The 16,214-nt window shown below is 40.3% G+C and overlaps 1 protein-coding gene across 3 annotated transcripts in view; it reads left to right on the plus strand.

Annotated features, from left to right (window-relative positions):
* The window catches only part of acaca (acetyl-CoA carboxylase alpha), a 276,544-nt gene that overhangs the window by 46,556 nt on the left and 213,774 nt on the right, over positions 1-16,214 (plus strand). For all 3 annotated transcript variants that reach the window (XM_073053437.1, XM_073053439.1, XM_073053438.1), the window contains exons 11-21: positions 61-231; positions 389-550; positions 1,844-2,007; positions 4,814-4,964; positions 7,075-7,178; positions 7,451-7,532; positions 8,654-8,799; positions 8,907-9,057; positions 9,845-9,979; positions 11,887-12,033; positions 13,609-13,797. In XM_073053437.1, coding sequence (XP_072909538.1) covers positions 61-231; positions 389-550; positions 1,844-2,007; positions 4,814-4,964; positions 7,075-7,178; positions 7,451-7,532; positions 8,654-8,799; positions 8,907-9,057; positions 9,845-9,979; positions 11,887-12,033; positions 13,609-13,797 — 1,602 coding nt within the window. The remainder of the gene's footprint in view (positions 1-60; positions 232-388; positions 551-1,843; positions 2,008-4,813; positions 4,965-7,074; positions 7,179-7,450; positions 7,533-8,653; positions 8,800-8,906; positions 9,058-9,844; positions 9,980-11,886; positions 12,034-13,608; positions 13,798-16,214) is intronic.

Here is a 16,214-nt window from a genome sequence, read left to right on the forward strand (position 1 = left end):
CTTCAGCGGCTTAGAGGCAAGACAGTGCATCAATTGTCATGCTGATTGCTTATTTTACAGTGTGCAGTGAAGCTGGCAAAAATGGTAGGCTATGCAAGTGCGGGCACAGTAGAATATCTTTACAGTCAAGATGGAAGCTTCTACTTTCTGGAGTTAAACCCAAGGCTTCAAGTGGAACATCCCTGCACTGAAATGGTCGCAGATGTAAACTTGCCTTCAGCACAGTTGCAGGTGGGTTCTATATTTTTCTCATATTGCTTTAATTATTATCTGGAGTATGTTTACGTTGACGCTGTGTACTTGTAAAATGTGTCTGTCTCTCTCTCTTTCATTCAAAACAAGTCACAAATTCTAAACTTGGTGAAACTCTGCAATTAATATCCTTCAGATTGCTATGGGAATCCCTCTGCACAGAATCAAGGACATCCGCATGCTCTATGGAGTTGCCCCATGGGGAGATTCACCAATTGATTTTGAGAATTCTACAAATATCCCTTGTCCGCGTGGTCACGTGATAGCTGCTCGTATCACCAGTGAAAACCCTGATGAGGTAAAACATAATTTTAGTTTTATTAAGCTTCGGTTTGTTATTTTGCTACTGTTCCCACAACCTTTAATGAAGTCCTAGACTGCTGCAAAATGCAGCACGCAGACTGTGTTGATAATTGGAGGCTTTTTATTTTTAAGAATGTATTATGATACAATGCAGAGTAGGCCCTTCTGGCCCTTTGAGTTGTGCTGCTTAGAAACCCACAATTTAACCCCAGGTGCAATTTACAATGACCAATTAATCTACCAGCCGGTGCATCTTTGGACTGTGGGAGAAAACTGGAGCACCTGGATGAAACCTGCATGGTCACGGGGAGAGCGTACAAACTCCTTACAGGTAGAAGCAGGGATTAAGCCCTGGTTGCTGCTCTGTAAAGCATTGTACTAACCACTATGCCACCATGTCGTCCTTACAGTATTGGGTTACTAGTTCATGTCTACATATCAGTAAGCTGAAATTTGTAGACACCCTTTCCAGTTCTTCACCCCTCACCCCCTCTCCACTTCCCAGGTCTGACGGTGACAGAGCATTGTCAGTATATTATTTAATTTAATTTAGATCTACAGCGCAGTAATAGGCCCTTTTGGCCCAATTAAACCAATGTGACCAAGTAACCTACTAATCTCTACGTCTTTGGACTGTGTGAGGAAACTGGCACCCTGAGGAAACCCACAGTCACAGGGAGAATGTATAAATTCCTTACAAACAGCGATGGGAATTGAGCCTGGTGCTGTAATCATGTAACGCTGACTGCTGTACTGCCCCTTATTCTGCTCATTCTCTCTGCCAACCTGGCCACCACTTTCCTGATTCTCAGCGCCAAGATTATGGAGCACCTCTACGCTAAGGTTTGGGATGGAATATGATATTTCCTTGGACTCTATTTTACTTTTTTACAATTCCAAGCCAAGAGTAGGAACTTTAAAATCAGTCTCATGAACGTTTAAAGAGTGAAGATAAAACAAGAGAAAATCTGCAGATGCTGGAAATCCAGGCAACACACACAAAATGCTGGAGGAGCTCAGCAGGCCAGGACTGATGAAGGACCTCGTCCCAACATGTCGACTGTTACTCTTTTCCATAGATGTGGCCTGGCCTGGCCTCCGGCATTTTGTGTTTCAAGATTTGTTCTAATTAATATACTTAACCAGTTATTAATTCATTATTATTTTATGTAATAAGTAAATATATACACTGGTGTCTAAGTTTGTGTAAAGCAAGGAGGATTACGTCTGTTTTACTGCAGTGAAGTGATTCCCTATTTACAAGTGTTTTCTCACTCTCTCCCAACAGGGGTTCAAGCCAAGCTCTGGGACAGTTCAGGAGCTGAACTTCCGCAGCAGTAAAAACGTCTGGGGTTACTTCAGTGTCGCAGCAGCGGGAGGTCTCCATGAGTTTGCCGACTCTCAGTTTGGACACTGCTTTTCCTGGGGGGAGAACCGAGAAGAAGCCATCTCGTCAGTACTTTGTCTAATCACTTTTCTTTGACTGTGTACTTCCTGGCTCCCTGAGTCAATTCACAAAAATGTGCCTTATACTCCCATTCTTTAACAGCTTGGTAGTTTGCATTTTTGCAGCTTGTCTACTTCATTTTTTTTTTTGAAGGGTTGATAGTTGGGCTGGCTGCACCCTGATCAGAGCCCCTTTGACTGGCTCCTATTGTAATGGGGATGGAGAGACATCCTAATTGAATCGTCTCATTCCACTCAAACACTCTACAACTCAATTCCTCAGATCTATCTTCTTTTACACATTGGTTGTTTGTCAGTCTTTGTTTACGGTTTTTCCACTGATTCCATTTCTTTGTTCTGTTGTGGATGCATGCAGGGTAACCAATGGCGACATATACGTATTTTGATAATAGATTTACTTTGAACTTTTTGTGTACTCTGCCCAACTCAGAGACGTGCATTTTGGAAACCAAGCAGCACAAGAGCAATAAGTGTCTGATGTTTGCAGCTCTAGTGATCAATCAGTTCTTCACTCTCTTTCATATTTTTGATTATGAAGACCAGTCAAAGCAGAAAGCAAGGAGACTTGTTTGTAAAGTGTCATGTCACATCCACAGTAACACAAGATGCCCGAGATCAAATTTCTTTCTGTTCTGTTCACTGGTGTTCATTGAGAATTTACACAGAGGCCCTGCCTGTTCTATCAGATAGACATCAAAAAATCCAGTGGCTCTATTTTGAGAAAGATTCTGGGAAATACTTCCACTGTCTGGGTTAACTCTTTTTCCGTAATCAATATTGGTGAAACCAATCATGTCTTAACCGCACTGCTGCTTGGTAGGCATGTGTGCAAGTTGGTTGACGTACTTCCCAAATTACAATGTTGATTACACTTCAAAATGTACTTCATTGGTGGTAAGTGGTTCAGGGTATGAGAAATAGTATGTAAATTTGTAGATAAATTTAATAGTATTTTTGTCTGCAATACACTTCTTCAATTGGTAAGATGTACAATTAGATCAGGGGTTCCCCAAGCTTTTTTATGTCATGGACCCAATACCATTTAGCAAGGTAGTAATTGAGAACTGAATTTTGGGAAGATTCTCTGGACTATTATCTGCTCTTTCAAAGAGTATCATAGTGCTTTAGATTCAACTTTATAAATACAGACTTTATAGTACAGATGATCTTTTAAAATTCCTACTGTGGTTAAAATCATGACCATGCCCACTTGAGGAAAGAATTGCTGCCAAATGGAAAAGCCAAGAGGGGCATTTTGCCCACCACAATTTAACCTTTCATATGGCAGCTATCCTAGTTTTGTGTGATAGACAGCAATGGTACAAGACATTCATTAAAAGACGATCTGGCAGATTTCAGAACATTGATTTTCAGAAACGGGAGCAGGAATTGGCTGCTTCCCCTCCTCTGGGTTCAAAAGAATTGCTCTTTTGAAGGGAGAAATAAATTCTTCCATCTCAGTCTTGATTGGGCAACTATTTATTTCTGAAATGATTCCTCCTTATTTTGGGTTCTCTAATGAGGGGAAACAGATTCTCACCATCCACCCTGTCAACCCCACTCAGAAGGGTACATATTTCAATAGGATTGCCTCTCTTTTTTTTTGCAGTCTCCAATATATAGTCCCAATTCCTCAATCTTTCTTCAGAACTCTTTTATCTGTTGAATTGAATTGATGAAACTTTTCTGCATAGCCTTCAATCCAAGTGTATCCTATCTTAATACGGAAACCAAAATTGATTCCAGGTGCCATTTCACCATTGCGCTCTAAAGTTGCATCAAAACTCCCTTACTTTTTATACTCCACATCCCTTGCAATAAAAGCCAGCATTCTAGAAGTAATATCATCAGCAAGTTTGGCTACTGTACAAGGCGTTCACTCATCCACATTGAAAATAGTTGAGATTCTAACACTGACTCAAGCAAAACGGAAACTGACCCATTTTTCTCAATTCCGTCTTCTATTAGCTGACCACTTCCCTTTCCATGCTAATAGGTAATTACCATCCATGTGTGCACATGCAGAATTTTTCTTTTTGTTGTGTGTGAAACCTTACTGAATGCCTTTCAGATACCCAGATACATGGCATTTACTGGTCAAGACATTTCTCCAGCATTTAGAAACTATAGATATCAGTTATAAATTTGTTTGTCTTGAATTATCCTGTTTTGAGTTTGTGGCTCTCAACTGAACTAGAAGCTGGACCTGTTTAAGCAGTTGTCATTATAAAGTTATGCTTTATAATTAACTTCAATCCATTTTGATGTTTTGACAGACATTTTGACAACTACTTGATCTTGCATGGTCTTTATGAAAGTTTCATGTTACCTCTTTGATTTTAAGGATCCTGGTTAAAAACACAGATGAAAATAAATAGCTAGACTGGAATAATGCACATCTTGCCTAGTGCCTGATCCCAACAATTTGAGCCACAGAATAATAATCCTACAGCATCTAAATGGCAATTAGGCTGGGATGGAAATCATGAGAGTGCAGCTGCCTTTTAATTTTTTTTTTGCGTTCCTTGGCCAAACTATTGGAAGGAAAATTCAAAAGGTACTTAATGTTACACGGATACTATAGGCTTAGAGAGATATGGGGCCAAATGTGTGTTGCTTAGATGGGAATCTTGGTCAGCATGAGTCATTCGGGCTGAAGGACCTGTTTCCATCTCTATGACTGTGACTCTATCGGATTTGCTACAAGTAGGAATGAAAAGTATTTTGCAATGTACTAAGGTGGTCTTTTCTGGTTGAAACACTTCCTAACTCTATATTTCTTACGGCACAGTAACATGGTGGTGGCGCTGAAGGAGCTGTCCATTCGCGGTGATTTCAGGACAACGGTGGAATACCTTATCAGATTGCTGGAAACTGAGAGCTTCCAGCAGAACAGCATTGACACTGGCTGGCTGGACCGGCTCATTGCAGAGAAAGTCCAGGTATTGTGGCTCAGCAAGTGAAAGGACTTGTGCACTGGGGCAGGAGGAGGGATTCAACTTCGTGGCGAGGGTGGGGGAAGAGTGGATTTATTGTTAACTTACCCTCAGTTGTATCTGATTTCCTATTGAGAATTCAATGCGGAAAGGAAATTACAGTGGGTGACAAACTTATTGTGTGGCCCTGCTGAAGTTAAATGCACCTCATTTCAGTTCCACTATGAGAAGACTTCCATCTGTTTTCCCAACATTGATCTTAATCACAAAATTCCAAATTCTGAGAGAAATTCAGGATTGAAATTATCAGATGTTCCTGATAGAACATCTATGTTAGGTTAGGTCCCCTCCAGCTTCGTTTTGTGGTGGATCAATGTGGAGAGAAGTAAGCCTGCCATTAGAATGAGCCAGCACTAGAAATGGATAGAAAACGGCTTGTGTCTCCTCCCTATTTCCAGTTCAGCCTTTGAACCGGTGAGATGGATTGAAAAGCAAGGTGCTGGGACAAGAGGCAGGAGTTGGGTTGGCTCTGCTTGCTGCTCCACAGTGTTTACTCCACTCTTTGCTGCGCTGATGCCACGGGCCTACTCTGGCTCATCTGAGCTCCGTGTCTGCAGGCTTCACAGTGTTTACTCTTCTGTGTGCTGAACTGGGGCTGTGGGCCTACTCTGGCTGTTCTGGGCTCCGTGTCTGCAGGCTCAGTGACCTTTGCTCTGCTATGAGCTAAACTGAGGCTGAGGCTGTGGGCCTGCTCTGGGCTCCATGTCTGAGGACTTCCTTTCATTCTAAATGCTAATTGTTTGCATGATATGTGTGTGTTTTTTTCTCTCTCTTTCCACACATTGGGTGTTTGTTGGTCTTTTTTTAATGTATTCTCCTGGGTTTCTTGTTTTGTAGCTGCTGGTAAGGAGACAAATCTAAGGTTGTATAATGTATTCATCCTTTGATAATAAATGTATATTGAACTTTGAACAAATAACTGGCTGAAACCCAACTGATGTGAGAAGAAATGAAATAGTCATTCCTTTGTCTTCACTTTCCCATTCTTCTCCCCAATCTCATGGTAGTATTTTGTTGTCATTTTGTGGGAGTGGGGACTGGAATTAGAGCCAAAGGTGATGATGGTTTCTGTTATGTGTCTTTGATCATACGATTATTTATGAAATGAGTAGCTGATTTACTTCTTCCTTTGGACATCTTGTGATCATAGACAGCATGCTTTTACTCCCTCCTTTGGGTACCTATCTGAATATAGCTTTATCTGTTGCTTTGCATGACAATTAAGTTAAATTACATATATCAGATTTGTACGGCAGCGTAGTACTTGGCGCAATTGCTTTATGACACCAGATATAAGATAGGTGTTTGATTCCTGCCATTGTCCGTAAGGAGCTTGCATGTTCTCTCTGCAAACATGTGGTAATCCTCTGGGTGCTCAGATTTCCTTCCACGTTCCAAAGACATTTGGGTTAGAGTGAGTTTGGGCATGCTGTGTTGGTGCCAGAAGTGTAGCAACACTTGCGGGTTACTGAGACAATTCCCACTGGTTTGATTTGTTGCAACCAACGTATTTCACTGTGTTTCAATGTATGTGACGAACTTAATTCTTTTTTTTTAATCAAGCTTTTTAAAATCTAACCTTGTAGCTGTTTTGACAAGTTCTTCAAATTTTTTTTCTTTTTCTTTCCTCCACACCTGACACACTCCCCCTTGCTGTAATATAATATAATCCACCTGTTCTTCAGTATTTCATTCCACAATGCACACGAGTGTTGGTTCTCGTTGCCAGTAGCCACACTTCCCAGAAGGAGTCAGGATGTTGACCCAGATAGGAAAATGGAACTCCCCTCAAATCTTGGGTACTGAGACCAGAAGATTATCCCTGTATGGCTGCAGTCAGCTGTTTGAACATCAAATAAGCAGCTGTGATTGGCTCAACCATTGACACTTGGAGTTCCTATCAAACAATGTGCTGTTAGCTTGTTAAATCCCAAAGCATTTCTTGAAAGTGCTAGTGATTTTTTGATTTTTGCCAGAGTGACATGGATTGGAAAGCAGATTTTCAGATGCCTTTGTAATTGCTGCATAATCTTTTCTTTCCTATTCTTCCCCTTAGGCAGAGAGGCCGGATACCATGCTGGGAATTGTGTGCGGAGCTCTCCATGTTGCAGATAAATCCTTCAGGAACAGTGTGTCCAATTTTCTTCACTCATTGGAAAGGTAAAGGGATTGTATTGAGATTGTTAACTATCTTACCTGAATCATGCTTTGTAATATCTTGATCTTTTTTGTATTAATTTTACTTCCCGGAAGTCATTGCAATTGTGTCAAGTCCTGATGAAGGGTCGCGGGCTGAAATGTATTTATTTATTTCCATGGATGCTGCCTGATCTGTTCAGTTCTTCCAGTGTTTTATATGTATAGCTTTGGATTTCCAGCATCTACAGAATTTCTCATATTTACCAATTATCTGCCTGGTTGTTCTCCCACAGGGGACAAGTGTTACCAGCTCACACTCTTCTCAACACAGTGGATGTGGAACTCATTTTTGAAGGGGTGAAATATGTGCTGAAGGTAAATTTCTAAATGCAGAATGTGCATTTTTACCCTCTTTTTGGCATGCACAAAATTATGTGGCAGCATTATTTTATTTTCTTTATAAGATATTGTTCAATTTTATCTGGAACTTTGGATTCTTGGAACTGTTTTGCCAAGCAGGAAGCTCATGGTCATGTGAAGAACATGGGCTTATGGTCTTTCCATTTGGTTGAAAGGGCGCTGTTTGCAGTTAGGATGTTCCTGGTGGGTAGATTCACTCTCTTATGCCAGTGTTCTAAGGCAGAGCAGAAGAAAGTGACACCAAGGGGAAGAAAAATAATTTTTATATGTATTTTTCATGATGTTAAATGGATGGCCTAAAATACTTTAAAGTGCTAATAAGACTATTTTGCATAGAAGCCATTTTGGAAAGGCTGGTCAGTTTGCAAACAGCAACAACTTAATGTTCACATTATTTGGTAAATTGAGTTGCTCTTCAAAACTGAATGAGGACACTTTTTTTTACAGTGTACTTCCATGGGAAAGGCAAAGCCTTCATTTAAAATCTGAAAATTATTAGTTGTGTTGTGCAATAAAACAAGAAACCACCAGAAATAATCAGCCAGCCAGGCTGTATCCATGAAGAGAAGATGGATGGAAAGGGGAGAGCAGGAGAGAGATGTGGACGGTTTGTGATAGGGTGAAGGGCAAGAAAAATTTGCTACTCAGAAATAAATGGCTGCCCCCGATTCCTAAAACCATGACCTGTTGTCTCCAGCTACAAGGATTTGTCTCACAGCATCTGCAATGATGAACCTTTTGTGTCACAATGAGATCTTCAGATAACCCTCCAAACTCCAGAGCTTAAAAGTCCATTAATGTTGAGCACTCCTCATAGAATACCTTTTAGTGCTGAGGTTATTTAAGATGGAAATTGATTTAAGTGGGATAAAACAATTTAACTTGATCTCCCACACAAAAGTACCAGTTGCATTGGCACCAAAGGTATGGCTTTTCATATAGGTTTCTGGTTAAACCTGCTCAGCAAATGTATATGAATGGGCAGTATCTGTTTGTAGCATCTAAGCATTTTTTTGATGAAATATTGCCCTGAGGATATACAAAAGTTATTGATCATGATGCTTTCCCATTCACAGGTTACAAGGCAGTCACCCAATTGCTATGTGGTTATAATGAATGACTCATTTGTGGAGGTGGACGTTCATCGGCTGAGTGATGGTGGCTTATTGCTGTCATACGATGGCAGCAGCTACACCTCTTACATGAAGGAAGAAGTAGACAGGTAAGGATTGGAGCAAGTTTATTTTTTACACCTCTCATCGCTACTTCAAAGACTCTAAGTGGGTCTTTGTTAGAAAACACTTCTATCGTGGCATCCTTCTGCTGCAGGTACCGTGTTACAATTGGAAACAAGACTTGCGTATTTGAAAAGGAAAATGACCCTTCGCTGTTACGTTCGCCCTCTGCGGGAAAGTTGATCCAGTATACAGTGGAAGATGGTGGTCACGTTTTCGCAGATCACAGCTTTGCAGAAATCGAGGTAAATTGCCAACCAAATTCAGCAAAGGAAGGAAAACAGGTACTGTGCAAAAGTCTTGGTTATATAGCTAGGGTGCCTAAGACTTTTGCCCAGAACTGTAAGCTGATTATTATATATCATTTTCTGTGTGGGTTAATTTTGATTTGAAGCACGTGGTGGAAAGACATCCATCTCCATCCTCTTAAGTTTTTGCTAACATTTTGTAAACATTTAGTGGATACAGTACTGTACAAAAGTCTTAGGCACCCTGGCTACATAAATATCTGCCTAAGACTTTTGCACAGTACTGTATGAGCAGATCTATGGCTACCTGAGTACGCGGTGTGTGAAACCAAGAAATCAAATAGTAGATGCTGGAAATCTGAAATGAAAACAAAAGATGCTGGAGTCTTTCAGCAGAAGAGGCAACCTCTGTGACTGATTTTAGATTTAGAAACCTTTCATTAAGGCAGGCCAAAGGATATCCAGTTTAGACATCAGCGTCAAATACAGGTTTCTTGCTTGAAAGATAGAGCCAGTGTTAACCTGAGTTCTGCTTTGGATGTCCCAGCATTAGTTTATTTACAATTGTTTTCCATATAGGGATTAAATTGTTTTAGGAAATATTGAGTCAAAGGCATATTAAATGCATTTTGGTTCAAGAAGTGCTCTGAAGCAAGAGTAAAATGTGGTGGTGTAGGGATTAGAGCTTTGTGAGTTGATCACCAAGCTGCCAGATCTATAAAGTCTGATGTAACACTGGAGCCCAGAACGTAGATGTGTGTTGATCTGTTCTTTTGTTCCACAGGTGATGAAGATGGTGATGTCACTGGCTGCTCAGGCATCTGGCTGTATTCATTACGTGAAGCGACCAGGAGCTGTCCTGGAGCCAGGCTGTGTAATTGCTAAGCTGCAGCTGGATGATCCCAGCAGAGTTCAGCAGGTTGGACGTGTAACTCCATTTGCCTGTCCTAATGTTTTGATGTTAATCCCATCTGAACCTTGTCGCCTTTTTAGCTATCTTCCGTTCTGAATAATCCAGTAACAAGAAACGGCACATGGAGGACTATGTGAGAGGGAAAGTTTGGACTGATCTTAGAGTAGTGTAAAATGTTGGCACAATATTGTGAGCCAAAGTGCCTCTTCTATGTTCCAAGAAAACATATTCCATGAAGGAAAATATAGTTGAGTCATTTGTGTTGAAGTGATACCTAGTTAAGTACAAGTTTTAATGAGTTGTAAATATACATGTAAAACTTATGTAAGAAAAACTATTGAAGAAGCTAGGAATCAGAAGTAAAAGCAATAATGATGGAAATACCTGGCAGTCCGGGCACCATCCTGATATGTGAGCTCCTCTAAGTGTTTCAGTTTCCTTCCACGTTCCAAAGACCTATGGGTTAGTCACATGGGTGTTATTGGGAGGAGCAGGCTCATTTTGCTAGAAGGCCATGTTACCATGTATTGCTAATAAAATAAAATAAGCAATGTTGTGGCATCGTCATGGATATATGGCGATCCCACGGCTTGCATTTTGAAGTCTGCACAGATGGAATGTTTCTTGCTGTTCGCTATGCAGACGGCCACCCACAGACACTTCACGAGGATCTTTGAGAAGAGATTGTATGTCATTTTATGTGTGATCGAAATGATGCCACCAAAGTAATGTACAAGTAACAGGAAGACTCCTCACTAATCATCCTGTGTAACCTTCGCTGATCTGGGCAGCATCTGAAGCAAGAAGTATTAATTCGATGTAAATCTTCTTTGGGAAGCAAAGTATAGTGGCTGATGGAGGTCATGGGGAAGTGATGATTAAATTGAGAAAGAGAAAATATGTATAGATATATGCAAAAGGTTAAACTAATTAAGATTTTTAAAGATATTAAATTCTGAAAGAAATAGTTTCAGTGCTTGAGAGTTTCTTTGGCAATAATTAAGAGTGATAAAGATTAACTTGCACCAAATGTATCACCAAAAACTTTATTTTCTCCATTTTTTAAATTCAGTAATTAGGAAGCAGACTCAAAGTTTGCTGTCAGAATTACTGCACTATAATGGTGGACACTGTTAGCTTTGTTATTACTTCTGATGTATTTGAAATTGTTCATATCCCAGATTTCAAATATAATCAGTTTTCATAGAACCAGGATAAAGTTGGGTTAATATAGTTTCTCCATTTCTTGTAGAATGAATACTTTATTTGTAAATGTAGTATTTATTTGCCTGACTATCAGTGAACTGAATTCTGGGTGTAAGGTCGCTGGAATCTGCAGCTGGCAGCAGACTGCATTTGCTGCCACCTAGTGGTAGGACGCTGCTTTGCAGGAAGTTCCTTATCCCATTTGATCTGCATTTTGATAATGGCTGGTCATGTGCCCAATGGGATACAGCGAGTGTTAGCTGGAGTGACTTATCTTGAATCTTGACAATTAATTGTGATTGCTGTTCAGTTCTCATTCCTAAAGATAATCATTACACAAAGGTAATTTCATTGAGATTCCTGCCACTGTCAAATTTGGGTTCACTGCTGATTCTATATGGAAAGTGGTCATTTGCATGAAATGGCAGTGTAAAGCAGTGAATGAGTGACTTGGAGGGAGAGGATACATACAGGAAGCTGAATATTTGGCTTGCCAATTGAAACCTTTTCTACTTAAGAATATTTTATAGCCAAGTCATTAGTTCAAACAAGTAATTTTAAATCATTACCATGTACCTTGAAACTAGGCCAAGTTTGAGTTTCTCAGTTGAGATAACTTTGAATCGTAGACAAACTGTTGCATTTATACAATGTATGGTATGATATTCATCTTGAGATTATTTACGTTTTTTTATGCTTAATTCCAGGCAGAATTATTCACACAACCTCTGCCTAAGATCCAGAGCTTGGCTCTTCGAGGGGAAAAGCTTCACCGCATCTTCCATTATGTCTTGGATAACTTGGGGAATATCATGAATGGATTCTGTCTGCCCGAGTCCTATTTTGATGTCAAGGTACAATCACAGATTGATATACAGCAATACATCTGAAGAAGATCTAGAAAAGCAAACCATAATGTGTATTGTTTTCTAAGAGAAGTCCCCTCTATGCTCTGCTATCATAGTTAGGATAATGTTAGTTTTTGCTTTGTAAAATTGTAGTTTTAGTGCTAGATTTGGATCTGTTTATTCAGGAAGTGACTGAAGAACAAAAGGCAGGGAGGTTTTCTAACACTGTGGCTTTGTCTTTGATTTTGCTGATAAAGACTGAACAATTTGAAAGCAAGTGAAGAAAATAATAAACAAAAAATTCATTAAATAAAAGGAAGAAGATTGCAGTGAGAAATAAACAGAATCAGAATGAAATTGATTTGTTGTGCTTTGTCTAAATGAGCTTTCCAATAGTAATAGATTGGAGGGACAAGTAGAAATACAAACCTGCACAATTTGGATGTCTTGAGCATCATCATTTACAATGTTTCTTCCAGTCCCCAACTACTGACAGTGTCTTGACTTTTTGAACAAGTTTGTTCTCCTATTTTCCCACCTACTTAAGGATGCTGGTTCTTTGCTGAGTAAAGTGGTGCAGAAGCCCATAAATCTCTGGCTTCATGTCCACGCTCTGATGTGGCCAAGGGTATGGTAGCATTGTGATTAAGCTTCCTGACACGTATCAGTAATTTGCCTGGAGGCTTGGAGAAATCTGAACTGCTATGTTGCAGCCAGAAACTTTTCAAGTAATAGTTGAATTTCTGGAATAAGTGGCCATGAAGCTATTTGTCCATCACGGAAGCGCCACGGGTTCGCTTGCTGCGTGTCATTTGGGCGGCATGGTAGCGTAGTGGTTAGCGCAGCACTTGTGGTATAGGCGACTCGGGTGTATCTCCTGTAAAGAACTTGTACATTCTCCCTGTGACCATGTGGGTTTCCTCCAGGTCCTCTGGTTTCCTCCCACAGTCCATAGAAGAACCATTTGGTAGGTGACTTGGTCATTGTAAATTGTCCTGTGATAAGGGGGATTGCTGAGCAGCATGGCCGTGAGGGCCTATTCTGTGCTGTATCTCAATCAATCAATAAATAAATAAAAGACATTCCCTGTCCTTGCCTGGTCTTGTCAGTATGTGACACCAGAAGATTAACAGTATGGTTGACCTTTTGCTGAGCAGGGAGCAACAAGCTACTCTCTTTGGGAGCAGTTAGGGACGGACAACAAATAACAGTCTAGTATAGACTCGCATGTCCTATGAATGTATAAATTAAACTAAAGTAGGCTTTTTGAATGTCAGTGGCATCACAGAGGCCTGGTTCACCTTTTATGAGCTTTTGACAATTTTATAGAAAGTATCAATCACAATTAATCAGATCCAGTTAAAAGTATATTTTTCTCTCTGCCCCCTCCATCCCAATAAATTAAATCTTTTGTGGTGTCCCTGTTCTTGGTTATTTGAAAGCGGCTGAATTGAACCTGGCAGCTTGGGTTCTGTGCTGGAGTACGACAGCACATTTATTCAATTAAGGCAAGGAAGAGACTCAAAGCTTCATGCAGAAGGAGGCTGTAATTTGATGTGTATTTTGTTTTTTCTATTCTAGGTGAAAGATTGGGTGGAACGCTTAATGCAGACCCTGAGAGACCCATCCCTTCCACTCTTGGAATTGCAGGACATCATGACCAGTGTTGCTGGAAGAATCCCACAAGCGGTGGAGAAGGCTATCAAAAAGGAGATGGCCCAGTATGCAAGCAATATCACTTCCGTGCTCTGCCAGTTCCCCAGCCAGCAGGTATTTACCGAGATTTTCAGAAGGAAAGAAATTTGTCCTACCCTTTACACTGTCTCTCAGCTGAATTAGACACTGTTTGCCTCAAATAAAAAGCATTCAAATTAATGGATGAAAGGGAAGTGAAAGCTTCTGTGGGAGGGAAAGGTTAGATTGATCTTGGAGTAGTTTAAAAGGTCAGCACAACATTGTGGGCCGAAGAGCCTGTATTCTGCTGTACTGTTTTCTGTTTTATATTGTTCAAATGTGGACGAGAATGAGTTTATTTAATTTTGATTCACAAAGACAAACTGGAATATTTTCTCCAAATAGGTATTGTGTATGGTCAGATGGGTCTAGGTCTCTGGAGATACAAATCTCAGCGTGGTGTGGGGGATGGGGGTGTGTGGTGGCATGCATAGCTACCAGAAATGATTAAAAAGCTAATGCTTTGCTGACCTTTATCTCAAGGAGTTTGGAATTTTATATCACAGAGTTTGGACTTCCAGTGGGAGGAAATTGAGTTTCAGTCAGACAGATCCCTTTCGGGATGTTGTGTTTAGCTTTGGGAACTGTATTTAGCAAAGGGTGTATTAACCTTGGAGATGATGGAGCACAGCAGAGTAACTGGGATTAAGTAATCATATTATGATGGGGTTCCATAAACTTGTATTCATTTGAACACTACAAGATTGGTGTGGTGTAGGGTTGTTGGGAGTGGGTGTAACTGGAGCAATTAAAATAATAATAGTAGTGCAGCTGTAGTAAAGGTATTTTCTGATTGGGGAAAGTCTACATTGAGGCTACAATTTAGAACTGGAGTTAAGCCACTCGAGATTAAAAATCAGATAGCATTTTGCCCTCAAGTTGGAGAAAGCTGGAATTCATTCCCTATGAAGCAACGGATAGAGTTATAGAACATTGCCACGCAGAAATGGGCCATTCAGCCCATCTAGCCTCTGCCAAACTATTGACCTGCCTAGTTCCATTGACCTGCACCCAGACCGTAGCCTACCATGAACCTCTAATATTATGTCAGTCGAAATTTTAGGGCTTAATCAACAGATTTTCATTGCTAAGGCCATCAAAGGATGTGGATTAAAGATGAGTACCGTAGATTCCGGATTTTAAGCCGCTACTTTTTTCCCACATTTTGAACAGCTTTGAACTTTGCGGCCAATAATCCGAAGCGGCTAATGCATGATTTTTTTCATGCCGCCTCGTAAACATTTTGCCTCGTAACAGTAGACCAATAAAATTGATGAGTAGTTCACAGAGGTCCAATAAAATTGTACGATAAATCAAGCGCACTTTCACAATTAAATTATTGTAAATCAGTCATTTGTACTCACCCTCATCAACATGGAAAACACTCGAAGCCTTGTGCTACCTACCCTACTTAGTTTAAACTATATTTGTTTTCTGTACTACATCGCGGGATGCTATGACGACACACCCGGTTTCGCGGTGTCTTGTGGGAAAATGCCGTTTGCGATGAAACGGGACGGAGGGAGGGAGCGCATTACGCGAGCGGCTTTGGATCCGAGCGAACTCTGCTTTTAAATGCCGTTGGCGATGAAACGGGACGGAGGGGGGGAGCGCATTACGCGAGCGGCTTTGGATCCGAGCGAACTCTGCTTTTAAGTTAAAGGTATCAATAACTTTTCCTGGTAGGCTGCAGTATATATATTTTTTACCAGTCGTTAGGAGATATTGGAATGTTGTTCAGTAAAGAAGTATACGCAACGTATATTTAAAAGTAGCCGCGTACGGGCACGGTTCGAAAAAAAGCATTTGCAATATGTATTTGTTTTTGTTACCATATGGATTTAATTAAAAGTTAAAAAAATCCTCACGTGTAATATCTTTCTGTGTAAATATCTCATATTACAACGTGGGACACCTGCGGCCGAAAATCCGGTGCGGCCTAAAATCCGGTGCGGCCTTTACAATTAAAAAAATGATTTTATTTCTAAAATTAGAGCCAGCGGCTTAAAATCAGGTGCGCTCTGTAGTCCGGAATCTACGGTAATTGGAGTTAAACTGCATATTGGTCCTCATCTGATAGGGTGATAAAATGGGCTTGAGGTGTTGAATATCTGACTTGTGTTCCAGCACCAAACATAATGACACTTAATTCCTCACTTTCAAGGACTCTACAGCTCAGTGTTATTTATTGTTTTATTTGTACAATTTGTTGTCTTTTACACAGTGTCATCTTTATGCATAGTTTTAAATAACTTTGATAGTATTTTTTTTTCCTGGAAATTCTTGCAAGAATATGAATCTCAAAGTGGTATATGGTGATATATACAGACTTTGATAATTAATTTGCAATGACTTTTAAACTTGGAAAGTTGGAGGGCACCTCAGAGGAGCTTCCGGGCTGATGGTGAAGAAGCCACATTGAAAAGATTCGGAGTGACACAATGATACCGTGA

This window comes from Hemitrygon akajei, chromosome 8 (assembly GCF_048418815.1).
Source record: "Hemitrygon akajei chromosome 8, sHemAka1.3, whole genome shotgun sequence".
NCBI classification, from domain to species: domain Eukaryota; kingdom Metazoa; phylum Chordata; class Chondrichthyes; order Myliobatiformes; family Dasyatidae; genus Hemitrygon; species Hemitrygon akajei.